Here is a 26,484-nt window from a genome sequence, read left to right as displayed (position 1 = left end):
ATCTGGGGATTTAAACTCCAAATTATGCCATTGTGCTTGAAATCATTTGAACTCCCAAGTCTTTCATACTTTCACCTGTAGCCATAATTACATTGATTTATGATTATAGAAGTCAAAGCATCCTCTTCAAGTACAGACAGCTGGGAACACAGCATCACATGACACTTGGGGGGTGGGGGAGGACAGAATGTGAAGAAGATAAACTCTGTATGGCTCTGAGAGGAGGTAACAATTCTGGAGTGATGGGGAAGGAGGGAATATGTCACCCCAGTTTCAATGTTACCAAGGCTGGAATGACACCTTTTTTCCTGGTTGTACTTCTTTTCAGTTAAACATATATTTAGAATGGGGGAAAAAAAAAAGGTACAAAAATGTTACTCAACAAAATCCAGAGCAATGTGAAAACAATTAAGAATGATACAATCTAACAACTTTGGAATAGGAGAAGCAGTATGAATCTGGTGTTCCCAAGTTCCTGGGGCTACGTCTGCACTACAGGCTTCTTGTGCAAGAACTTTTTATGGAAGAGTTCTTGCGCAAAAAGTTCTTGCGCAATAGCGCGTCCACACTACCATGTGCTTTTGCGCAAGAGCGTCCATGGCAGTGTGGGTGCGCTCTTGCACAAGAAAGCTCTGATGGCCATTTTAACCATTTCTTGCACAAGAAACCCCTGTTGCGCCCATCCACACATGCCTTTTTGCGCAAGAGCTCTTGCGCAAAAAGACTTATTCCTCGTAGAAAGAGGAATAACTTTTGCACAAAAAGCCCTGTGTTCTTATGATTAACTGTACTTTTTTTGCGCAAGAAAAAGTTTTTGTGCAAAAACTCTGTAGTATAGATATAGCCTGGAAGAAGGGGAATGCTCCCATTATTCACAGGAGATCAGAGATGGTACAACAGACTGCACCCAAAAAAGGGAAAACTGCAAAAGACAAATATAATTGACTCATCTGGACAATCTGACAGATAAAGGTGACACAAACAGTTCAAACATGCTTAAGGGTTATATTATTGATATCCACTACAGATTGTCTGATGTGTAATAAGAGTTGAGCTCTGTGTAAAACTCTGCACACACTAGCAGCATTCATAGAGTTTCTCAGTTGTATGGATTCTCCGGTGTTTAGAAAGATTTGAGCTCCGAGTGAAGCTTTTCCCACATTCAAAACACACACAGGGCTTCTCCCCTGTGTGGATTCGCCAGTGTGCAGTAAGACTTGAGCTCTGAGTGAAGCTTTTCCCGCACTGACAACAAACATAGGGTTTTTCTCCTGTGTGTCTTCTCTGATGTTGAATTAAAACTGAGATGTCAGTGAAGGTTTTCCCACACTCACAGCATTCATAGGGTCTCTCGCCTGTGTGGATTCTTTTGTGTGTAATAAGAGATGAGCTGGTAGCGAAGCTTTTCCCACACTCACTACATAAAAAGGGTCTCTCCAGGGTATGGGTTCTCTTATGCCTAATAAGAGATGAGCTCCGACTAAAGCTTTTCGCACACTCGCTGCATTCATAGGGTTTCTCACCTGTGTGGATTCTCCAGTGCATAGTAAGATTTGATCTCCAAGTGAAGCTTTTCCCACACTCACAACATACATAGGGTTTCTCTCCTGTGTGCATTCTCTGATGTTGAATAAAGGCTGAGTTGTCAGCGAAGGTTTTCCCACACTCCCAACACACATAGGGCCTCTCTCCTGTGTGGATTCTCTGGTGCTTAGTAAGGTCTGAGCTCCAAGTGAAGCGTTTTCCACACTCAGAGCACACATAGGGCCTCTCCCCTGTGTGGATTCTCCGATGTGTTACAAGGGATGAGCTGGCAGTGAAGGTTTTCCCACACTCACAACATTCATAGGGTCTCCCTACTCTATGTACTCTCTGATGTCTAATAAGAGCTGAGCAGTCCCTGAAGTTTTCTCCATGTTCATTGCGTACATTTTGTTTCTTTCTGCTGGTGATTTCCTGCTGAGCTGTGGCTTCTTTGAGGTGCTTTTGAGTTCTCCAACAGCAAGTGAATTTATCTACTTTCTCTCCTGACTTGTTTCCCTTTTCTTTCTCCAGTTTGCATTGAATCTCACAGATTTTTCTCTGCTCGTAGTTCCTGGACACATTCCCTTTGGATCTCTGTGGCAATGCTTCATGTGGTTCCACTTGCTCAGCAACTTCCTGCTGACAATTCTGTTTCTCATTCACCATTACATCACCTGCTGCAATAGAGAAATCTCAAACAGGGATAGAAAAGGGAAGCCCAAACCAAAATAAGTGCTGGAGAGATGTCAAATAAAAATAAAGAACAGAATTTGCCCAAACTCTTCCACCAAAGGAGAGAGAGGAGGGAATCAATTCTACCTTCACATCCCAAATTCCCAATAGGAGGGGAGGGAAGCTACTGCCAGGTGTCAGCTGGGAAGCTGTGAGCTATATCGATCCTCAAAATACGATAGCTCCTGGGGACAATCCTGAACTAAGATGGCTCCCAGGGATCTTTGTATCTGATAGATTCTGAGTTCATTTCATGTTTTATCACCTGGACAGGGACTTTTCAGGATCTCTCTTTCCTCTGAACTTTGCAGGTCTGGAACCCATGGTTCTTCCCTTTGTTTCAGTAATGACATCACATCAGGTTTGGAAACTGGAAACCCTGCCCAGAAGAAAGAACACACATGAGATCCTGCACCCACATATCAAGATCCTCAAAGGTACAGAAAACTGTGCTCATAAGAGCCTGAATTACTTACCTATAGGGAAAACACAGACTAACACTGTGTGTGACACACTGTGCCCTGATGTTCACTTTTACACAATGATGAGATATTTTGTGTAAAGTATGCCTTCTGATGTATTATTTCAAATCTCAAACCACTAAGCATTATCATCCTATTTATGTATAGCAACACTGTCAGTAAATTTGCGATTTTACTGCAGGATGTCATTCATAATATATGTGAATACTGGAGAACACCCCCAGACCAGTTCCTCAGAGACAGCAAGGCTATCACTTGGCTAAAAGGCCATTCTCTATGAGGGGAAACTGCGAACAAGACATTTACATTCCATCACAGGACTAGTTTGAAGCTCACATCCAGAACAGACAGTTTGTCACCAGAACTAAGTGGAAACTTGGGGATGTTTGTAGCACAAAACTGAATTACAAAAAGAGGTCGAGAAAAATGCTTGAGACTCTCACCCCCAAATTAGTAACTCCTGAAGAACTGAACTTGGGGAACACAGAATTCTGGCTCATAGGAAACCCAGCTAGTCATAGCATATGGCATGTGGCTGTTCTCATAGTAAAGCTGTGTAAAAAGCATCTCCGGTTGGAGAACTGAGGGGGCCATAGCTCTTCAGCAGGCCAGATTGTTCGCTGGTCTGCCACATGTCAAAGAAGCCCCTAAAACACAGAGAGTTTAAATTGATGTCCCAGAAAGTGAAGACACCAGACAGAAGCCGTGCCCCCTATAAGCTTCATGTGAAAGTTGAGGGACCTTGGCTGACCCATTTCAGGGCTCAGTGTTATGGGCTGCGATAGCAGAGGCATGGAAGGCAGAGCTCTTCCTGTGAGAACTGTCAGCTGCCTGGTGCCACACATTAGTGGTCTTCACAACTCAGTAAGCAGAAAGGGAAGGCAATGCCTCAGAAGGAAACCTTAAGGTGAGGGCTAGGGAGTGATATCATTTTGCAAGTCTGAACTGATTTGGGTGGAGTAGGCTAACTGTTTGAGTGAGAGGTAGGAAGCTTGTGTTCGTTATGCTGGATCTAAGCCCAAGTTTTACTTGAGCAAATAGGAGATGTCTGACATTGTGCTAAACTGCTCTTTTGCCAGAAAGGTCAGGAAGCTTCTGTTCATTTATGCTAGACCTAACTTTTATCATAGTAGATAAAACTTATCTTACCCAGTTTTACCTTAGCAGACAGAAGATGTGTAACATTGTGCTAAAGTGCTCCTGTGCTCTATCCTCTCCTCACTACCACCACTCACCATAGCACAGAAGGGCAGAGTTCTAGTGTGTGTCTGACTGGCATGTTGAGGTGATGCTGAAACAGAGTTGAGGTTTTATTGTAGGGGTAGTGTGATCCTCAGCTCCTCATTTACCTTTCTAAGAACCAACGGGACAGGACTCCTTACCCAGTGAGGTCACATTCTCATAATTCTCCTGCATAACATCCCTGTGGAGTGCTCTCTGAGTGGGGTCAAGCAGAGCCCACTCTGTCCTGGTGAAATACACAGCCACCTCCTCAAAGGTCACGAGCCCCTGAAAGAGCAAGAGTCCAAATCTGAGCACCTGCTGCCGCAGTCACAGTCCCACCATTCACGGAGGAAAGGAGCCTGTCAAAAGGAAACTCTGGGTGGCTGAGTGAGCAGAGTTCCATCCCACGCTGCTCAGAGCATCCAGGAAACTCCAGGATGAGAGGATGAAGAGAGATTCCCCTTGTCTCTCGCAGCAGATCCATCCCACCTCTACTAGCCAGAGACTGATACAGTAGATGCACCCCCTTCCAGAGTTCAAGTAAAGTCCCCTGGTAGGAAACCCAACACTCTCCTCATTATGAAGAGTTGGATGTGAGGAGAGTGGTAGCTCCTTTAAGACTCACAGATGTGTGACCCCCTTCATATCTCAGGAGCTGCTGGTTAGTCACATCAGGCTCCAGCACTGGGATTCTGCCCAGTTTTCCTAGCCAAATATAGGTGGTTTATTTCCTGTTCCCTATATTAAGGCATTTCCACATCCTATCATCATGAGTCAGTTACTAGAATCTAAGATACAAATTAAACTAGTCCTGGCAGGTTTGCTATATTCTGTTCTCTTCCCTTTCTCCACCCTGTGTATTTCCTGCCCCACTCTAACCTTCAAACCAGACCCAAACCTTCCCACCTCCCATGTATTTGCTCCCTACTGCAGGAACCTGATAAGCAGACATCAATAATCCCTACCTGAATTGGCTCTAACGTATCCATTTCTCTTCCCTGTCCCAATGCAGAATGGGATGAGCTGGAGGGCAACATGGACATCATTCTGCAACTTGTCAGGGTAGGCCAACTGTGGAGGTTTCAGAACAGGCTTGAGTTAATTTCCCATCATGATTCTCTCAGGCCCGTTCCCTATAGACAGATATCCCAGATTTTGCCATACTTGAACACTGCTTTATCTCTTTACTATAGTGTAGACTGTGTCCCTTCTTCCAGGCTAAGGTAAAATTTTAAACCTCCCTGAGGAGAGGAGAGTCAGTTTCTGCAGGGTCACTTTCATGCCAGTACCTAGTTTAGGGATGTTAAATTTAGATTAATGGGCTAATCGACTATTCAATTAGTCAATATGGGCGTCTTCGCCTCTGGACTGTTGTTACACTTGAAAGGCAAAAGCTCTGCGGGAGCACGGGGCCAGTGCGGGACTCAAGCAGTCCACCGCTGGCCCCTTGCTCCCCACAGCATTTTACAGCGGCAGCACTGCATGGAGTCCCCAGCTGACGCCAGGTGCCATGTGGCACTGCCACTTTGAAACACTGCAGGGAGCCTGGTATCACGCAGTGTTTCAAAGTGGCAGACCCCGGGCTCCACGTGGTGCTGCTGCTATAAAACATCACGTGCAGCCCACGCAACATTTCAAAGCGACAGTGCCACATAGAGCCTAGGGTCTGGCCCCGGGTCACATGTGACACTGCTGCTCTAAAGCACCTCCTCCTCTATCCCTCTTGCTACCTGTTTCTGATAGAGGCAGCAAGGAGCAGAGGGGGAAGCACCCAGTCGTTCACATCCCTAACCTAGACAAGCAGAAAAAGACAACGTGAGACATAAGTACGCCAACCATATGTCCCAGAAATCCAGGACAGTCTCAATTGTAAATGATCTGTCACATTGTCCCCGTAAAGCACTGAAATATCTCAGAAATTCCCCCACTGCGCTTTTGCCTTTTAAATGTAGAAAGAACCAGGTGGCTCTTACTACATTTAAAAAGCAGAGGCACAGTGGTCTGGAACCCAGCGTGAGCCAGGATTTCTAAGTCCCAGCTCATGCTGGGTTCCCTGCTGCGGCTCTGCCTTTTAAATGTAGTAAAAGCCTGGCAGTTCAGACTACATTTAAAATGGAGAAGCACAGCAGTTCAGGACCTGGTGCAAGCTGGGACCACTGAGTCCCAACTCGTGCCAGGTCCCAGACCTATCCCCACTGCAGTTTAAATGCAGTAGTAGTTGGGCTGCCTGCGCACCTAGCTTCTACTGCATATAAACTGCAGAGTTGCAGCAGGGCCCGTTATTGACTAATTATGTACTTGCTACAAGTTGTATCGAGTACACAATCAGGAGTGGCCCGAGGCTCGCTGCAGCAGCTGGCGCCCTAGGCTGGCGCCTGAACAGCTGTCAATGGCCATGATGTCATCATGGGGCACCCCAGTGCCCCGTGACGTCATTATCAGGCGCCCGGGCCAGCGGCACCCTAGGCAGCTGCCTAGCTCAACTAGGCTCACAGGCCGCCCCTGTACATGATTAGTCAATTACTCGCTTCTTAACATTCCTACCCTGCACCCCCAGTCCGCTCACTCATACCGCCTCAAGCTGAGACCCCACACTTCCATCCCTCTCTCACACACCTCCACCAAGACCCTGCAACCCCAGCCCACTCCTGCACCCTCCTTTGCTCTTGCACCTCCTCCCTAGCCAGATACCCTATCCACCCCCAACCTGCTCTTCCGCCCTCCCTTTCTCCTGCACCCTCTCCCCAGGCAGACATCCTACCCCCATCCTGCTCATGTACCGTCCCTCCTGGCTAGACACCCTACTCCTAGCCTGCTCCTACACCCTCCCTCCTGGCCATACCCTGCACCCTCACCCCCTCCTACAGCTCACCTCCCTCCCAGATCCTGCACCTCCATCCCACTCATTGGCAGCCCCATCCTGCATGCTTAACCCCTAATTTATGGCCCCACCCCAGAGCCTATGGGGGCCGACAAAATCCACTAACCCTGGAACCCCAGAAGAGTTAATTTGGCCTGAGGCCTTGAACCTCAGTCCTCCCTGCCCTTCCCCTCCCCCCCCCCCCCGACTATGGGGCTGGAGCACCAGGGAACTAAAGTTTTTCAGTTGGGGGACACATCAGAAAGGGTTGCGGTTTTTTGGAGGACTGGAGAGTATAATGGCCGGAGAGAGGGGGGTTGGTGAGAGTAGCGAGCAGGGGGTGCAGCCCACTAATTTAATTGTAAATTTTATTTTAGTGTCAAGATGAGTGCAACAGGCAAGAAAAGAAAGTGTACTTTTAATAAGGTTTTGCAAAAGGAATATCCTTTTTTAAATAAACATGACAACCCACCTGTAACATTTTGACCCAATGTAGTAATGACGTAAATGTTGCTCATGGTGGGAAATTTGACATCACTATACATATTCAATCAAAGAAATATCAGTTAGCTGTCAGCTCAGAAGCTTCCAGTAATTCAATAGAAATTTATTACAAAATTTCTGTTAAAATGGAGCTTGTGGCAAAGGAAATGTTAATTGCATATCACATATGCAACATAATCACAATTTCAGCTGTTTAGATTGAACCTCTAAGTTAATTTCACCATTGTTTGAACCTAAATTTATCAGCATGAACAAATTGTGAAGTAATTGTGAAAAATTGTCTTGCTCCAGAAGCTCAAAAGATTTTGCAATAGGAATTGGGCAATACTTTGTGTCTCACCGTTATTACAGATTCATATAACCACAAAGATCAAAATTTGTTCCTATCTTAATAAAATCATGAAAGAACTGGAGTTAATGTTGACGTCCTACCAGGTGAGACAAGTGACCAATTAAATGATTGTTTTCTCTGTTCTGAGATGCAGCAGACTTGTTGATATCAGCTGACACGCCAAAAATCCTTAACGATGCATCTGACATTCTTCCAGTTGATGTGGAAGTTATTATAAAAATATTCATTTTTTTCACAATTATACGGTGTGAGTGGAGACACTGAAATCATTTTGTTATTTTACTGAAGTGCAGTACAGACAAATTTTGTTGCATTCAGACAGTAGATTTCTGAGACTGATGCCTGCTCTTGAAAGAATATTAATGTTTCCACTGCTATGAGCTTATTGCTCATAAGCTTTTGCGCAAAAACTTGCCAGTTGTCTACACTGTCTGCTTGAATTTGCGCGAGAGCACTGTCTTGGTAATGTACAAAATCAGTGCTTCTTGCGCAAACACTTTCACGCTCCCGCTCGGGAAAAAGCTCTCTTTCGCAAGAATACTTGCTCAACAGGGCCAGTGTAGACAGGGAAGAATTGTTTTGCACAACAAAGCTAAATGGCGATAGGGGCTTTCTTGTGCAAAATCGCGTCTAGACTGGCCACGGATGCTTTTCCGCAAAAGCTTCCTTGCCAATCTAAATGCTCTTTTGCAGAAATACTTTTAACGGAAAAACTTTTCCGTTAAAAGTATTTCCGCAAACTCATGCCAGTCTAGGCGTAGCCCTAGAGATAGTGGGGCAAACTTGGTATCGGTCTTCATATGGCAGAGAAAATGAGTCACAAACTACAAATCTGATATTCTGTGACAGAAACACCAGGATCTGAGGGGATTTTATAGTGTTATTAAATAACGAGAGCGAACAGGGGGAAATGTTTGAATGGATTTTATATGAAAGCCCCATACAGGGACAAAACAATCATTCGCACCACCGCCTTCACCTTTCAAATGGGCAGCAGGGAGTACCTGGGGGAGACCAGTTTCAGAGGACGAAGGAGGGGTTACAGTCGCTAGAAGGCTCCTGGGGGGGTCGGCAGGAGCCTGGGGTGACTGTTGGCAGCCGAAGGGGAGGCACGGGATGGGGTAAGCAGGGCCTAGGCTGCAGGGGGGGACACTGGCTCCTTCCTCCCCGCAGCCAGGCACGTTTTGGAGACTGAGACCAGGCAGCAATAGAAAACAGGCAGTTCCGTCCTCCCCGACCAGACCCACCCCCGTAGCTCCGGTTTCCCCGCCCCACTGACCCTTCCTCTTCTCCCCTCATCGCGGGCTTTTCCATCCCCCCGCCGCTCCGCACCACTGACCAACCCTCCTGCTTTCTGGCTCGGTATTAACATCCGGCAACGCACAGCCCGGAAGTGACGCAGAGGCGGGAAAGGGGACGAACCTCTGCGCAAGCGGAAGGGGCAGCGCCTAGAGCCGGCCAGGGACCGGAAGTGACGAAATCCATTGTGCTGCGGTGATGACGCTGAGACCGACGCGTGGCTGAGCCGTTGGTGCCGTTGGGCGGCTGCGCGCGCGCGCGGGTCGGAGATGGGAGGGCCCGGCCTGACGCTAACCCCCCTCCTCAGCCCGGCCAGAAGCGGTCCGGGGGGAGGGGAAATTGCGGGGCTGCCGGGGGGGGGGGCGTATTAACGCTTTGCTGCCCGCCCCGCATTGAGCCTCCCGCCTGCTGCAGCAGGGGAGAGGGGCCCATCTGCCTCTGCGCCCTTGGTCATTGTAGGGGCCATGGTCTTCTCAGAGCTCACCGGGGGGGGGGGGGGGGGAGAGAGTGGCCCCAATGGCTGGTAACACCCTCCTGCCCTGAAAGCCAACAGCCTGGCCCCCTCCCCAGGATCCCCACCGTACACAGGGGAAACTGAGGTATGCACAGGGGAAACTGAGGCACGCACAGGTTGCCCAAGTATTGCCCAACGTTCTGATTGTTTCAGCCCTTTGCCCCCCTCCCCCCCCCATTATCTGTCTCTCCTCCCCTCTGCCCCTTGATGCCTTCCCCTTCTCCTGCCCTGGCCTCCTCCTCTCCTCTCAGCACAAGCACCTTCCTCTCATCACCTCACCTTCCCCTTCCCTCACCTTCTGCCTTCCACATAGAAAGCAATTTGCAGGGTCTGGAGCCAGGGCCAGGGTGCTATTTTTAGTACTGCCCTCCCAGCCCCAGAATCCCCAGTCCCAGCTGCTCTCAGGGCGGGACCCTGTGCTGGGACTGCAGCAGAGGCCAGGCATGGTGCTATTTTTAGTACTGCAATCCTGGTCCCTGTGGGCAACCCCAGCTCCAGCTGGAGTCAAGCAGCAGCCACATGAGGCCCATTGCAGTGAGGCTGCCCCAGCTGAAATACACCTCTTGCGGCTGCTGTTTGACACCAATGGGAGCTGGGGCCATCGGCGGGGAACCAGACCGTGGTACTAAAAATAGCACAGTGGGTGGCCCTGGCTCCAGTTGGAGTCAAGAGGCAGCCACGTGAGGCGTGCTCTTGGACCCGCCCTGCGCCCTCCACAGCAGTACAAAGAGCAAGTGGCTGCCTGAGGAGGAGATGACGCAGCTGGATGGGTCCATGCGTGGCAGAGGCATCCAGCAAGGAAAGGGAGGGAGGAGGCTGTGTGGTGGTGGGGCGGGGACTGGCACAGCACTGGAGCTCAGAGAATGCTCCGGGCTCCAGCTTCCGACCCAACCCGGAAACTGCGCACCACTGGAAACAGCCCTGGCTACGTGCCTACGCGCTTGGGGCGGGAGAGAGCATTGGTGCTGTGCCATGCTAGCATCTGCGAGGCTGTCCCAGCTGGGAAAGGAAACGGAGGTGCCATTTCTAGCCAGGTCCGGTGGGTTTTTTCTGGAATATTTCCCTACTTGATGGGGCACCAAGACAGTGCATTTAAATTCAGGACTGTCATGGAAAATTTGGGACATGATCAGTGTAGTTATTCGGGGCAGCTCAGAAAGAAATAGGCTGAGAGCCTGGCTGTGAGACAAAGCACTTTGTGTGGCTTTATTCCATGGGGCAGGCAATAGAAGGCCTGAGCTTGGGATAAGCACATATCAAAGGAGAGAATGAACTGGGCAAACTGAATCCACAGCTTGCCTGTTGGCCTTGCAGGAGCGGTAGGCACCAAAACAACTACAAATAAGGTTCTATTATTACCTTTCTATTTCTAGCCTACCTTTCTATTTCCTTGTCTAGTTCTGTTTCCCCTCCAGAGCTTCCTCTCTTCTCCTGGCTCCTCCACCCTTCTCAGGCTGTTGCTGGACTCTCTAGCAGGACAGGACCCCAGGCTTTAGCCTTCACATGGATTTCTTCTTTGCCCCTGGCCAGTTTCCACTCTCTGCAAAGAGTGACTGCAAAGCTCTTTCTGCCCAGCCCCTCTCCCAGCTGGGCTTATGCTGCAGTTGGGCTTTGAGAGGCCCTGGCTTCCCTCCAGGTGCCTGTAAAGTGAATTGGCTCCTCCTGGCCCCACATTAATTCCTGGATAGTATATGTGCTCCAGAGCCAGCAGCATAACTCAACTGCTGCAGCCTGGATGTTATGAAAATCATATACTGAAAAGAATTAGGAAGTGTGGGGGCTAACTAGAAAGCCCACTCTCCTTACCAAATTAATGCTAGACAAATCTGTGTAATTAAGAAAAGTCATTTAGCAGGATCAAGACAGATCATAAGAGGAAAAAAGGGCCCGGTCTGAAATACGAGAGGGAAACAGAACCATGCCACTGTTGGGGAGGGCTAGCAACTCTAAGGTAATTCAAGGGAGTGGAAGGTCACGAGTACCGATGAAGCGCTCTTGTTCTCAGAAAGTTGCAGCTCACTCGCATATGAAAATGGTAAGGAACTAGCTGTAACCCGTTCCCCTAACAGATCTTAGGCAGTATTTTAAGTTATAATAGGCCACCCCGGTGGGGGGGGAGAAATGTTTTCTTGTCTTTCAGATAATCAGAAAGCGCTGGTGCCAGTTGAAGAAAAACAACAACAAAATGCCATGGTTCTGTCTCATGACATAATGAGTTTGTGTTCTGTCCAAGTTTGTCTTGTGTGTCTTAATTGTAATACGTATTGCAAATGTTGTGAATAGAAAATTGTTTAGGCTAGGAGAATGTTAACAATGTCTCCACAGGTGAACAAAAAGAACTGGAAGGAAGCAAGGAGTACATCACGTGAACAGAAGGATGGGAGACAGGACTAGCTCCTTCCCACCAGACTAGTTTTGCTTTAATGGCCATTGCTAACTTGCCCTCATTTGGATATCATCAACCAGGACTTTAAGGACAAAATAGAGCCTCCCAATTGTGCATCATGCCCTGAACAGGCCCCTGTTCCAGAACCAGGACAACTGTCACTGATCCTTACCTTGATGATGTTCCACACTGGTACAGACCAGCTGTGTGCTAGACTGGTTAATCAAATTGGCAAATGCCTGATTAGGCAATGACAAGGCTTAGCAGATACCATCGCAGATTGGTTTGAGCCTGGTAACCCTATCAGCAACACTTATGTCATAACCCAGAAATTGTATGAGAATCCAGACTTGTAAATGCAGTAATATCCAGTGCCCGTAAAGGCCTACACACCAGCCAAGCTAATCAATTGATCCTAAATAGTTTGAAGGATCTGTCCAGCTCTGTAGACCTAACCTGATGTTTGGACCAAAAGCTAATTGGATTGGAAGTAAAATAAAGAAATTAGAAGGCCAGTATTGAAGAATAAGGTAAGCTTTAGCCACTACCACTCAGTTCTTAAGGTGGTGAGTCCCCAATCTCCCCTGTGCCTACCCATGGGAGTAGGGAAAGAGAGAATCCATGAGGACCCAAAGGCCCACCTGGACAGGGCATAGTACAACCATTTGTTTTTGGTCCCTCTGAGGATTCCTCACTCAGATCAGATCAGAATGGTAACCTCCCTGCTTGTACCAAAGCAAGGGCATATAGATAGAATAGAAGGCATTGCTTATTCTGAAGGTGTGGGAGCCTCCCTATACCCAGGGATTGTTGCACCCACTTTGATAAGGAAATTTTATGTACCTGCCCATTTAACATCATGACGAATCTGCCTAGGCTTGATGTGGTTGTCATAGAAAAATAAATGAACATTGAGCTGGTCCAAATGAACGGTACCTACTGGTGTTTGACTACCCAGACAGATCACTCCATCCTGCCCCTCTGTATATCCTCTGTGTGCATAACGGTCCCTCATCAAGCGGCCTAACCGTCAATAGATTGTGGATATATCGCACTTTGGTAGTGGAGATAACCTCACATGAGATGCTGAGTGGCACGGCGGAAGTAAGCACCAAGAGGAGGGTTTACTGGCCCTGCAGGCAAAGATCAAGAAGTTGGTGGCCAATGCCCAAAGATATATCGGGGCTGGCCGTCTGAGGTACACACAGATAGGGAAACACCGTGGGCCATGCCAAACACCTATCTCTGCAGCACTCAACCAGGCAGTAGAGGTCAAACCTGTAATCATGGGCAGTGCCAGTAAGGCGACGAAATATCTTGGGGATGGATTTGAATAGTGTTTGCCAAATTATGTAGAGAGTTTTGATTTTAACATTTATAATAATGATAGTGCTGTACCAGCACTTCCAGAGTAAATTAAAATCCCTTAAATTGTTGTATTTAACCTAGTAGATTAAGAAGAACCCCAAAGTCAAGAGAAAAGAACTATAGGAGTAAACTGAGGCAGTCCATGGTATCTTGCTAAGGACTGACAAACTCAAATCATTAAGTCAGCCTGAGAAGCGTATGCTACAGCAATAACTGCGACCCTGGTTCCCCTGGCAACCACATGCCAAAAAGGCCTCACTTTGATAAGGCCGGTATCAAGCAACCGCGTGGGATTGTTTTTACGGTTTGCTTTATTCCTAGGAAATAACCTTGGTTCCAAAAGAGCTAGCTGGCTTTTGGCTCAGAGATTAAAGACTCTTATGTCCATCAGCGCTGTGAAGTGCCAAGAACTGACTGTTGGCCAATGCTTCCCATTGCAAAATGATCCTACCCCGACTGCTGATAAGCCTCTCTCTTCTGGTCCTGCTTTCCCACCTGTTGGACACCAGAAGAATCGAAATATTACAGGGTGATGTGCTAGTAACCTCTCCCCTGCATGATGCTGAACCACGACTGTTTCAAAGAAAAAGAGGAAAACTCTTGTTGTGCTATGTTGGTACACATTCCTGTTTAGTTTAGTTTTGTTGTGATTATATTATGCTTAATGCCCTGTTTTATACCTTGTATAATTGCCTCTATACGTCGCACTGTATTGACTACTGTCAACCATGAAATGCTTGTACATTACCAAAGATTAGCTAAAGAAGAAACTGATGAGGTATAAGAAAGAGAAAGCCTCTTGAGGGGGGAATTGATGTGTAAAAGGGAAGTCAAATCCCCCGGAGCCATTGATTCCCCTATGAGGGGCACGTACAATATACATACATTGCTAATGCTTAGATATATTTGCTATTTGTATAGGAGTAAGACATGACAAAGGTCAAGGCCTGTCACAAGTAATAACTTATAATAAGGAGACGAGGGGAGGTGAAACCAGTCTTCTGTTAAGTAGAGATATGGATAGATTCCACATCCTTTAAACTTGTGACCGGCTCAAGCAGGAAAGGAAAAAGGGAAGTATGGCTCGCCCATTGTTCAGCAAAAGTGAATGAATGTAACACAGCTGTAACCGCAAAGTCAGCAAATGAGCACTGTATTTAACCTCATTTGGAAAATTAACCTGACCTATAGGAATGCTAAACGTCAAAAATGAAGTAACCTATCATGTTAAGGCACCTAAACCAGGAAGGATGTTAACCCTATAAGAACCCCTGCCTATGAGATGTTGGTCGTCGGCTCTGCTTTGAACATTGAGTTCCTTAGCCGTACCTGGGTTGCAACCAATAAACTTGAGTTGGACCCAGCCTGAAAGTGTGACTCTCTTCTTGGGGTAAATCAGACTAGCCTCCAAGGGGACGAAACCAGCAATTTATGCAACAGGCACAAGGGAGGCTCAGGGGAAGAGGTAAAGTGAAGAGGAGAGGGGGAAAGAGGCTGAGTGGGAGGGGCCTCAGCATGGAGCAGGTGCAGGAGGGTGAACAATACATGTGGATTTGGAGGGAAGAGGCAGAGCAAGGGTGGGGTGGAGCAAGAGGCAGAACCACAGTCCAGGTACCAGTGTCCTCTACTTGTACAGAGCATTTGGTACTCAAGACCTGTGTCCAAAAATACAGGAGTCTCATGCTGCCTATACTCTGGCTCTGCACTAACCAAGCAAAGCCAGCTGCCAGTGAGGTGTAATGGTGAGAGGGATGTGCTGTGTTACAGGGACTTTTTTCAGACCTTCCCAATGCAAAGTGGGACACTGAAGCACTGGATTTTGCTTACAGTTTCATTTGTTTGCCTGCCTCTTCCCAAGCTCAGAGACTACTGCTTTGCCTCCCAATTTGATGCTAAAGCCCCCACCAGACCTGGGACACCTCCCCCATGACAAACTCTAAAGCTAATCTACACTAAGGCTACATCTACACTGCAGCCCTATTTCAGGATACTGGAGGTATCTTAACAGCAAGCCCATTATTTTAAAATATAATGGGCGCGCTATCCTGACATCCCTGTAAACCTCATTCCATGAGGAGTAAGGAACATTTTGGAATAGTGGATTATTTCAAAAGTTGGTGCTGTGTAGACAGCAACAAATTACGAAATAAGCTATTTCCAAATTGACTTGAAATACACTACGTAATTTGTGTAGCTCAAATTGTGTCGTTTATTTCAAGCTATGGGTGCAATGTAGATGCATCCTTAGAATGTGACAGTATCATCACACTTCAGAACAGAGACACACAGCAGTGGGGGAGGTGTGATTCTGTCACTACAGTTAATCCATCCTCCACAGGAGGTGGTAGTGAGGTAACAGAAAACTTCTACTGACCTAGTGCTGTGTACACCAAGGCTCTGGGGCTCAACTGGGAGGTCTGGGTGCTAGGAGCATCTAGGTGTAGGGAGCAAGACTCAGCAGGGTTGATGTTCAATAGGGGGGTCTCTGTGTGGGGTTCAGGGTGGGGGGTGATGCACAGCAGAGATGTACTCTGAGAACTCTTGTGCAAGAACACGTCCACACTGCCATGTGCTTTTGCACAAGATATCCATGGCAGTGTGGATGCTCTCTTGCGCAAGAAATCCCTGTTGCCTGTCTACACTGCCTTCTTGTGGAAGAGCTCTTGCAGAAGAGGGTTTATTCCTTGTGGGGAGAGGAATAACTCTTGCACAAGAAGCCCTGTTTTCTGACGCTATACTGTACATTTACTTGTGCAAAAACGCATGTGCAATGTAGACGCTCTGCAAGTTTTTGCGCAAGAACAGGTGTTCTTGCGCAAAAAGCCTGAAGTGTAGCCATATAGCCAATATTTTAGAGCATGTTGGAAATTCCCATTTTCCATGGAAAGTGCTGCTCATCTTTCCCCTTCTATTTTCTCTCTATAACTGTAGGTCACGTTGCATCTTTTAGTTCCCTAGGGATTATACAGATGTAACAGATTTTTTTTTTACTTTGTGCTTAGAAATAATTTTTTTTTACAAAACAAAACCAGAAATAATTAAAAAATCAGAAGAGGACAATAATACCCATTCAAATAAAAGTGCCCAAACAGACTAGTACCATTTTTTCAGGAGAAAACTCAATCAGGAGGATTTTGTTTTCAAGGTCAAACTTCTCCAAGAGAAGCAGAGAGAACAGGTTTGACTTGCTCCCTTCAGAGCAGCTTGGCTGCTTCAGCCAACACACTCTAGTTGTGTTTCAGTGTCAAAGGATGACTGAGGACTAGGACATTTTAATAGTTTGGGGGATGTCCTAGAGTGTTTGGGGGAGATTAAGAGGCTGTAACTTTTTGAGATAAAAAATAAGAGATATGGAAGTTAGAAAATATGTCTAGATATGGAGTAAATAGAGCTATTTTATTTAAAACTAGGGGTGTGAGTCCTCAGGTAGGTTTTTGTTTGCAGAAAGCAACAGGGGTTGGACTGTCATTGTATCAAAGAGGTGAAGACTAAACACATACAAGGAAGATAGAATTTGAACCCACACAGCCAGCACACTAGACCCACACTGCATAGCCTTAGCCTCTCAGACACTTCAGCTGAGCCAGGAAGTAAAGGGCAGGAGAAGAAATCTAGGGCTGGCAAAAGTAGGGCCACTGAAGCTATGTCTACACTCGTGGCTTCTTGTACGAGAAATATGCAAATGAGGCTAAGCGTGGAATATTGCCAAGCCTCATTTGCATACCGAATGAGCTGCCATTTTTGCATAAGAGGCTCTTGTGCCAGAAGGAGCTGTCTAATCTGCTCCTTCTTGTACAAGAAAAACCCTCTTGTGCAATGCCGCTACGCTGATTATTTTCAGGAATAACAGCATTGCGCAAGAGGGTTTTTCTTGCGCAGGAAGGGGCAGTGTAGACAGCTCCTTCTGGCACAAGAGCCTCTTCTGCAAAAATGGCGGCTCATTAGGTATGTAAATGAGGCACAGCGATATTCCATGCTTTGCCTCATTTGCATATTTCTCACACAAGAAGCCGCGAGTGTAGACATAGCCTAAGGAGTCTTTAATTAATAAGCATAAGCAGGGTGTGAATGAGCTTCAGAAAACTTTGTGGGTTGTTTTTGGGTGTGTGGGATCAGTCTAGTCAATTTCCTTTTCTTGGCATTTCTGGGGTTCCATTTAGAAAAGGCTGAAGCTGGGAGCAAAATTCTGCCTTGCTGGAAAATCCAACACCAGATCTTTAGCTCAGACCACAGCTGGGTAACCAACCATGCTAAGAGGGCACAGTCAGGATTGCAGTGCTCTCAGACCAGCCTAGAGCATGCAGAGCCTCGAGCAGGGGGTGAGGGAACTGGCATGAATGAGGAAGCAGCCTTTTCCACTCTTGGGAGAGGCTGGTAACATTGACCCTCAGCAGCAAACCAATCAGTTCCACTCACCACTGAGAAAGGAGCTTAGTTTTAAGGATAGCACTTGGTGTTTCTCCTTTCACCCCTGTTGGGGTGGGCAGAGGTCTCAATGGTGTTTTTAAAAACTGAATTTAGGAAACCAACTTTGATAACAAGCTTAGATTTAGTTTAAATATGTTAACTGTTTAAAAAACAGGAATGAGTGACAGGATATGATTCCCTGTTCTGTTTATTCATTGTGACATGCCTAGCATTGGCCATTGTCAGAAGACAGGATATGGGGTAGCCAGACCTTTGGCCTGACCCAATAGGTCATTCTTATGTTCTTCTAAATCTAGTTGCTGCACTTATTGATGTTACTTTATCCTATTGTGACAGACTGCTGGCTAAGCCAGAGCTCTGCCACTACAGCCTGGCTGAAAAGGCTAATTACAGCCAGCTGAGCAACCCCAGGCCTAAAGGGCTAAAGAAGCCGCTGTGGGCCTCATTAGCCAGAGGGCTATAAAAGGCAGCCAGTAGGGAAGTGAAAGAGGAGGAGTCAGGGTGTGGCAGAGTGTGTAGTGCAAACCAGGAGAGGCTGATTGAATTTGCTGTGAACAAAAGCTCTGTAAATAGAAGGTGGTGGGAAATTGGCACTGACATGGGTAACTGTACCAGAAAGGGTCTCTGGTTGATTTGGGATCCAAGAAGGGGTCTCAAGGCAAGGGGCCTGGGCAAGGACCTTGCCACACTATATTTTACCTGCCATAGAAAGGAAGGTCTTTTAATTAGAAGGGAGTCAAGATCCGTCGCTGTTCAGAATCAACATGCACAGAAGTGTGTTGCTTCATTTCTCATATGCCTGTTTCCTTTCATTTCTTTCTGTTAAAAGTAAACTATTTTGGGAACAACATGACTATAACCCCTCCGTTGTCATGTGCTGTGGTCCCAAGATATTAGACAGACAAAGGTGCGGGAGGTAATATTTGTTATTAACTAACTTGTATTGGTGAGAGGTGAGTTTTTCCACTTTGTATATAGCTGTGTCACGCTGGGGCTGTGTCTAGACTAGCCAGTTTTTCCGGAAAATCAGCTGCTTTTCCGAAAAAACTTGCCAGCTGTCTACACTGGCCGCTTGAATTTCCGCAAAAGCACTGACGATCTCATGTAAGATTGTCAGTGTTCTTGCAGAAATACTATGCTGCTCCCGTTCGGGCAAAAGTCCTTTTGTGCAAACTTTTGCACAAAAGGGCCAGTGTAGACAGCCCTGATTTGTTTTCCGCAAAAAAGCCCCAATCGCGAAAATGGCGATCGGGGCTTTTTTGCGGAAAAGCGCGTCTAGATTGGCATGGACACTTTTCCGCAAAAAGTGCTTTTGCAGAAAAGCGTCCGTGCCAATCTAGATGCTCTGTTCTAAAAATGCTTTTAACGGAAAACTTTTCCGTTAAAAGCATTTCCGGAAAATCATGCCAGTCTAGACGTAGCCGCTGTGTTAAGTTTCACAAACCTGAAGGAAAAACTCTGTGTAAGCTCAAAAGCTTATATCAAATAAACTTTTCTTGGTTAGCCACTACTTCCTATATTAATATCCAAAAGCAAACCAATGTAAGGCAGTGCTCCAATATAATTCAGGTTATCACACAGTAAGTCTGGTTAACCAGTGATTAGCTTTATGTTTAATTTCAATTATAACAATAATATATTCAAAGTTAACCTATTTATACCTGTTAGCTTTCTTTTTGGCTCCATTTCCAACAAGCGAGCACTCTATAAAGGTGGACTGCACCTGCACAAGAGCCTTCCACAGCTATGAGTTCATTTCTTTCTGGTTTTTCTGATATAAGTGTTGATGGAAGGGTCTCAGACTACGCGGGAAGGTTTGCATCATGAGAAAAAGACTCTCCGCTGTTTTAGCACTTTCTAATCTTTCAAAGAAATAGGAGGTAGAGGCGAAAGTGGAGCAAATGCATAAAACACAATAAAACCACAAGACAAAAGCATAACTCAGGATGTAACATTTATATCCAGCAGTCTGAAATCAGAGCCTGATGCATTCATTTCCTCATTCATTATTGCCCCTTCAACACCATGGAAATCCTGGGTACCCAATCAGGCTAGGGAAGGAATAGCCTCTGAAGGCATCAACTACTTCTCATGTTGCCTCATGGAATTTTGAAGGCCCTTTCGACCAAGCCACGGCATCCTTTGAACTTTAATCAGAGACACTGATCTAGGGAGCAGTGTTCAAAGTAAAAACAGGTCTACCTGAACCGGAGACCACCACAGGTTCCGTCTCAGGGCAAAAGTCAACAACTGGATGTCTGCTATTTCAACCTCATTTTGGGCCCAATCCTTGGCTGTGCTGAGGGTAGATTTACATTTCTCTGCAGCAGCATCCTTTACCAAATCACCCAACATCTGAGCAGTGTTAAGGAGGAATGGCTTCCACAAATAGGCCCCATTTGTTTCTTTAATCTAGTAGCACAGGTCTAAATTAGGGACCAGAAACACACATACATCAGAATCCCTGTAACACTCTAAAGGAGAGGAATTTATTAAAAATAGATACTCTCCCCCAGGGGTCTCCAACCCTTTTAAGCATGAGATCACTTTTTGAATGTAAGTGCAATCCAAGATCTACCTCAAACCCACATGTCCTTGCCCCACCTCCTTTGTGCCCCTTCTCTGAGGCCCCGCCCCTGCTCACTCCATCCTCTCTCCCGCATCCTCCCTCACTTTCACCAGGCAGGGCCAGCAGGTCAGAGTGCAGACGCGGGTCTTGGATTAAGAGATTTGGAGTGTGAAAGGGACTCTGAGCTGAGTTTGGGGCAGGCAATTGGGATGCCGGAGGGAGATCTAGGTGCAGGCTGTAGGAGGTGGATGGATGCAGGGGTACTTAGGGTTATGGCAGGGGCCTGGGTTGCAGGAGGAGGTTCATGACTGGGGTAGGGTTTTGGGATGTGGGCTCCAGCTGGGCACTGCTTACGTCAGGTGGCTCTTGGGTGGTGGTGCAGTGGGGCTAAGCAGGCTCACCCTTGTCCCAGCCCTGCACCACTCCCAAAAGCAGCCAGCAAACTCCCTCCCAATCCCTGTTGTGCCCCCTCTCTGCTCTGTGGAGATAGGATACAGGGTGTGAGAGGAGGCATCTTGACATCAGCACCCTTCTCTGTCTCCCCTGCCCTGCACAGCAAGCAGGAGGTTCCTGAGGGGACATCTCCAAGGCAAAGAGCAGGAGATGTGCAGGAGTCTGTGGGGGGCAGCTGAAGTGCTGGGCTTGATAACAGCCTTTTGGCCAAACCAGTCAAGATCTCCTGTCAGAGGCTCCAAGATCTACCAGAAGATCCCAATCGACGGGTTGGTGACCGCTGCGCTACACCTATCCCACATTCAGCACTGATTTCAATTCAATGCACAACTGCAGCATTTACTAGGGGCAAATTCAGAAAAAGTGTCACTTTTAGTCTCTCCATATCAAGCCAGACATAGAGAGTGTTTCCCAGCTCATGGGCCACATGCTTCCAGTTACCTCCATTCATTGTGCAATTTGGGGTATATGGGTGACCACCATTTTGGAGAGGGGACCTAAACACACAATTGGAGCATCCTCTGCTGGGCAGTGAATGGCAAGTGAGTGTCGTCCATTTCATCATGCAGAAGTAAGGAAAGGTGAAAAATAAAAATAAGGAAGGACTCTCAGAGCAAACTGTCATTTGTCCCAAAGTCCCCGATTAAATGTGAACAACTTCCTGGAGTGCAAAACTAATATTCAATTATGTGACCAAATAGCCATCAGCAGAGAGAGAGACAGAGAGAGGAAAACCCGCAATACAGAGCAGTGTAAATCACTTGCTCTTTCATACAAAATGAAATTTCTGAACAGGTCACATCTGATGGCTTAGAAGTCAGCAGAGCAGATTCCCCCATCACATTCTTCTCTGATCCATTCAAATGTGCTTCACTCCACAGTGGAAAAAAACCCAATGAGCACAATCACAGTGGGGGAAAAGCTGGAAAAAAAACCCCTCAGCTCAGCAGGAAAAAGCCCAGCAATGGCTTTGCTAATAGATGGAAACGGGGATTAGAGCACAGAACGATCCATGCTGTGTTTGGGATTCATCTGGATTCCCTATCCAAGTCTGAGACGCTTTCATCTCCAGCTTTAATGAGTCAGATTTAGGATCAAACTGCTATTATTAAGTTTGGGAGCTGGAAGGTTAGAAGACCAGCCAATAAACTCTACTGGCTGTGTCTAGACCGGCAAGTTTTTCCGCAAAAGCAGCTGCTTTTGCAGAAAAACTTGCCAGCTGTCTACACTGGCTGCTTGAATTTCCGCAAGAACACTGACTTCCTACTGTCTGCAATCAGTGCTTCTTGCGAAAATACTATGCTGCTCCCATTCGGGCAAAAGTCCTTTTTGCGCAAAGCTTTTGAGCAACAGGGTCAGTGTAGACAGCTGAGATTTGTTTTGCGCAAAAAAGCCCCAATCGCGAAAATGGCGATCGGGGCTTTTTTGTGGAAAAGTGCGTCTAGATTGGTATAGATGCTTTTCCGCAAAAAGTGCTTTTGTGGAAAAGCATCCGTGCCAATCTAGACACTCTTTTCCACAAATGCTTTTAACAGAAAACTTTTCCGTTAAAAGCATTTGCGGAAAATCATGCCAGTCTAGACGTAGCCTACTGTGAAACAAACGGACCCCTGCTGGAGTGGGTGGGCATAATGATGGTGATGGGGAAGGAGAGAAGCCCTCCAACTCTTCCCATTTCCTTCTGGCATTGCAGAGGCTGAAATGATACATTTTCTCCATGCCTTCTCCTCCTCTATGTCATATTGCAGGGGTGGCCAAACTGTGGCTTGCAGCTTCTCAGCACCTATTCTCTCCCCCCTCCCCCCCCCCACACACACACATTCTCCACCTGTTAGACTGAGTGAGAGCTTGGGATCTCCGCTTTGCAGTGTAGTGGTTGGGTAGGGGCTTCACCCCAAGGGATACACCTGACAGGGCTTTGTCTTCAGTAGGAGCAGAGCTCAAGCCCCAGGGAGTGTCAGGCACCTCCTGTGGATGGGGCCATCCTTAGGATTTATGGGGCCGTAGGCAGTATTATTAAACTGGTGCCCCTCTGCCTGATGGCAGACGGGGGGAGGGATGATTTTTTAGAGATGTGATTTTATGATCTTCAACAACACACCAATGAAATATTTTAAAAGCAAATAAATTAAGATCCTGATGACTAACACAATACATTCAGAAACTGACAATTTACTTGGCGTTGGCAAATATCTGTTAAAAGGCTTCATTACCACTGGAATGGCTCTTTCACAGGTTCAGTGTTCTGCTAATAGCTCTGGCAGGCTTTTTCACTTTTATATTAACTAGATCCTCTCTGGAAGATGCAGAGCCACAGAACAGGGATTGGAAGAGATGCTTGGGTGGGCATTAAGACTCAGGGGTGCCTCACATTTTCAGGTGCTCCATATTGTTGAGTATTCTGCATATGGGTAAGAATGGTCCTGCCTGTGATGATGAAGCCCCAAGCCCTATCTAGTGTGCCCAGATTCTCAAACTTCAACCTGCTGTCCAGCACAACCTGGACCAATATGAGAATAACTGGGGTGATCTCTAACAATTGCTCTGCTAATGAAGTACAGCATAAATGTGATGCTCAGGGCTTGTTTAGACCACGAACATTTTTGTTGATTAGGACAGGTCTAAGGGGAATGTGCTAGCTAACCCTAACCACTATCCCCGGACTGCACCAGCACTGCAAATATTTCTGTGTGTTTCCATCAGGATAGCAATCTTGAGTAGGCCAATTCCATGGAAAATACTAGAGGAGACAAAGTCCAGGTCAATTTTCACTCAGTAGAGCTACCAGAGGTCACTCAATTTCCCGCACAAGGAGCTAATGGACTCTCCCTGTAGTAGGGAAACACACTCCCATAACTCACAGGAGAAAAGAGTTGGTAGAAAGCACCCTGGGATTCACTATAGAGAAGGGTGACCTGCAAAAATAAAAGCAGGCAACTCACCTGGGGGAGCTCACAGACAACAGTGATGCACAGTGTCTAAACAGCCTTAAAAAGTCACTATGTGGAAAGACAAATGTCTTTAAAATAGTATGTCCTCTGCACTGTGCAAAATTATTATGGAGTTTATTTATCTTGTGAAATCGCTGATGTCTATTAAGGTGTGAACACTGGATGACTCTTTTCCCACATTCACAGAATTCATAGGGTGCTCCCCTGTGTGGATCTTCTGATGTTTAAAAAGAGCTGAGCTGTGAGGGAATGTTTGCCCACATTCACAACATATATAGGGTCGCTCTCCTGTGTGCATCCTTTGATGATTAACAAGGCCTGCACTCTGAGTGAACGTTTTCCCGCACTCACCACATTCATAGGGTCGCTCTCCTGTGTGCATTCTCTGATGATTAATAAGCCCTGAGCTCTGAGAGAACTTTTTCCCACACTCACAGCATTCATAGGGTCGCTCTCCTGTGTGGATTCGCTGATGAATAATAAGTCCTGAGCTCCAAGTGAACTGTTTCCCGCACTCACAGCATTCATAAGGGCGCTCTCCTGTGTGAATTCTCTGATGTTTATTAAGGTCTGATTTGAAAGTGAAGCTTTTCCTGCACTCACAGCATTCATAGGGTCTCTCCCCTGTGTGGATCTTCTGATGTCTAATAAGGGTTGAACTCTGAGTGAAGCTTTTCCCGCATTCACAGCATTCATAGGGTCTTTCCCCTGTGTGGCTTGTCTGATGTTTAATGAGTTTTGATTTCTCACTGAACTGTTTCCCGCACTCACAGCACTCATAGGGGCGCTCTCCTGTATGGATCCTTTGATGTTTGAAAAGAGCTGAGCCCTGAGGGAACGTTTTCCCACACTCAGAGCATGCATAGGGTCGCTCTCCTGTATGCATCCTCTGATGATTAACAAGGCCTGCGCTTTGAGTGAACGTTTTTCCACACTCACCACATTCATAGGGTCGCTCTCCTGTGTGCATTCTTTGATGACTAATAAGGCCTGAGCAGCGAGTGAACTTTTTCTCACACTCACAGCATTCATAGGGTCGCTCTCCAGTGTGGATTCTCTGATGATTAATAAGCCCCGAGCTCCAAGTAAACTGTTTTCCGCACTCACAACATTCATAAGGACGCTCTCCTGTGTGAATTCTCTTATGTTTATTAAGGTCAGATTTGAAAGTGAAGCTTTTCCCGCACTCTCTGCATTCATAAGGTCTCTCTCCTGTGTGGATCCTCTGATGTCTAATAAGGGATGAGCTGTGAGTGAAGCTTTTCCCGCACTCGCAGCACTGACAGGGTCTCTCTTTTGTGTGGTTTGTGTGATGTTTAATGAGGCTCGATTTCTGACTGAACTGTTTCCCGCACTCACAGCACTCATAGGGCCTTTCTCCTGAGTGGCTTGTCTGATGTTTAATAAGTGTTGATTTCTCAATGAACTGTTTCCCACACTCAGCACATTCGTAGGGGCGCTCTCCCGTGTGGATCTTCTGATGTTTAAAAAGAATTGAGCTCTGAGGGAAAGTCTGCCCACACTCACAGCACTCATAGGGTCGCTCTCCTGTGTGGATTCTCTGATGATTAATAAGGACTGAGCTCCGAGTGAACTTTTTCCCACACTCGTGGCATTCATATGGTCTCTCTCCTGTGTGGATCCTCTGATGTCTGATAAGGGTTGAGCTCCGAGTGAAGCTTTTCCCACACTCACAGCACTCATAGGGTCGCTCTCTTGTGTGGCTTGTCTGATGCTTAAGAAGCTGTGTTTTCTCAATGAACTGTTTCCCACACTCACTGCATTTGTAGGGGCGCTTTTCTGTGTGGATCCTTTGATGTCTAATAAGGGTGGAGGTCAGAGTGAAGTTTTTCCCACACTCAGTGCATGTGTTTTTTGCCTCTCCTGTTGCTATTCTCTGCTGGGCTGCAGTTTCCTTGATGTCCTGGTCAGTTCCCTGACAGTTAAAGGATTTTCCCACTTCCTCACTGGGCTGGTTTCCCTGCTCCCTTTCTGGCCTGTGCTGATTCTCACAGGCTTCCCCTTTCACACAAGACCTGGACGCATTCCCTTTGGAGTCTTGCACTAACTCCCCGTGTGGTTCCACTCGCTCAGCGTCTTCCTGTTGAGGGTTCAGCTCCTGGTTCTCACTCCCCATCCCAGCACCTGCTGGGACAAAGACAGAAACCTCAGAAACAGGCAGGAACAGGGAGAACAAAATTAGAGTTGGAGCAACAGAAGCCCTAGTAGGGGAGAAAGGAGGGGACTCATTCTGTCACCACATCTCATCAGGGCAGGACAATGAACAGGTCTCCATCCCCCTCCCTTGGCCAAAGCCATAAGCCACCCTTCCCCTCACCTGGAGAAACATCAAGTGCCACCCTTTAATCAGAGGGACCCCAGTTGGTTGCAGTTCCATCCCTCACCTACCTGGAGGTGCCCCCTCCCACCCTCCATCCCCTTTCTGCCCCCTAGATCTGCCCCTCACAAATCCTGTGCCCAACTTTGCTCCTTCCCCTCTCTGCTCCCCCAGCCACCCCCATTCAGCTCTATCCCTAACGGTGCTGTGCCAGCTCCACTCTTTCCCCTCAATGAGCCCCAGCCCAGCCCTGCCCCTCAGCAGCCCTGTGCCCAGCTCAGCTTCTACCTCTCTCTGACCCCCAGCACTCCCTCAGCCCAGCTCTGTCCCTCTGTGGCTCTGTGCCCCCCACTCAGCTCCTTTCTCCTGGCCAATCTCTGCCCTCCACCCCTTCGCTCTTTTCTCGTCTCAGCTGGGTTCCTCTGCCCCCCTCCCTGTAGTCCCATGCCTATCTCTACCCCAGAGCTTGGCTCCCGCCATCTCTTCCCAGCCTAGCTCTC

General features: G+C 47.1%; 2 protein-coding genes across 3 annotated transcripts in view; both read right to left on the bottom strand.

Moving 5' to 3' along the window:
- Positions 1–26,484, bottom strand: part of LOC102443733 (uncharacterized) — a 277,521-nt gene that overhangs the window by 240,451 nt on the left and 10,586 nt on the right. Inside the window, exon 4 of one of the 2 annotated variants that reach the window (XM_014571842.3) lies at positions 19,615–25,794. The exons of the other annotated variant lie outside the window; for it this stretch is intronic. Within the exon in view, the coding sequence (XP_014427328.2) occupies positions 23,765–25,794 (2,030 nt within the window). The 3' untranslated portion in view covers positions 19,615–23,764. Of the gene's footprint in view, positions 1–19,614; positions 25,795–26,484 lie in introns of those variants that run through there. 2 annotated transcript variants of the gene reach the window in all.
- Positions 921–9,301, bottom strand: LOC102443568 (uncharacterized). The gene is made up of 5 exons (XM_075907179.1): positions 8,958–9,301; positions 4,928–5,033; positions 4,121–4,247; positions 2,522–2,635; positions 921–2,201 (listed from the first exon to the last, which is right to left on the bottom strand). Exons 1-5 carry the CDS (start codon positions 8,990–8,992, stop codon positions 1,078–1,080), a joined length of 1,506 nt encoding a protein of 501 aa, XP_075763294.1. The 5' UTR covers positions 8,993–9,301; the 3' UTR covers positions 921–1,077.

This window comes from Pelodiscus sinensis, chromosome 24, assembly GCF_049634645.1.
Source record: "Pelodiscus sinensis isolate JC-2024 chromosome 24, ASM4963464v1, whole genome shotgun sequence".
Lineage (NCBI taxonomy): Eukaryota > Metazoa > Chordata > Testudines > Trionychidae > Pelodiscus > Pelodiscus sinensis.
The sequence above is the reverse complement of the archived record's forward strand: the minus strand, read 5'-3'. Positions and strand labels throughout refer to the sequence as shown.

Bases quoted from the DNA above. Each gene is read 5' to 3' on its own strand.
- LOC102443568 (XM_075907179.1), bottom strand. From the start codon at position 8,992: ATGGAAAAGCCCGCGATGAGGGGAGAAGAGGAAGG. The intron at 4,248-4,927 runs GTAGGGATTATT...TTGCTCTTTCAG, and splicing joins ATACGTTAGAGCCAATTCAG to GGGCTCGTGACCTTTGAGGA. The intron at 2,202-2,521 runs GTGATAAAACAT...TCTCTATTGCAG, and splicing joins CCTGAAAAGTCCCTGTCCAG to CAGGTGATGTAATGGTGAAT.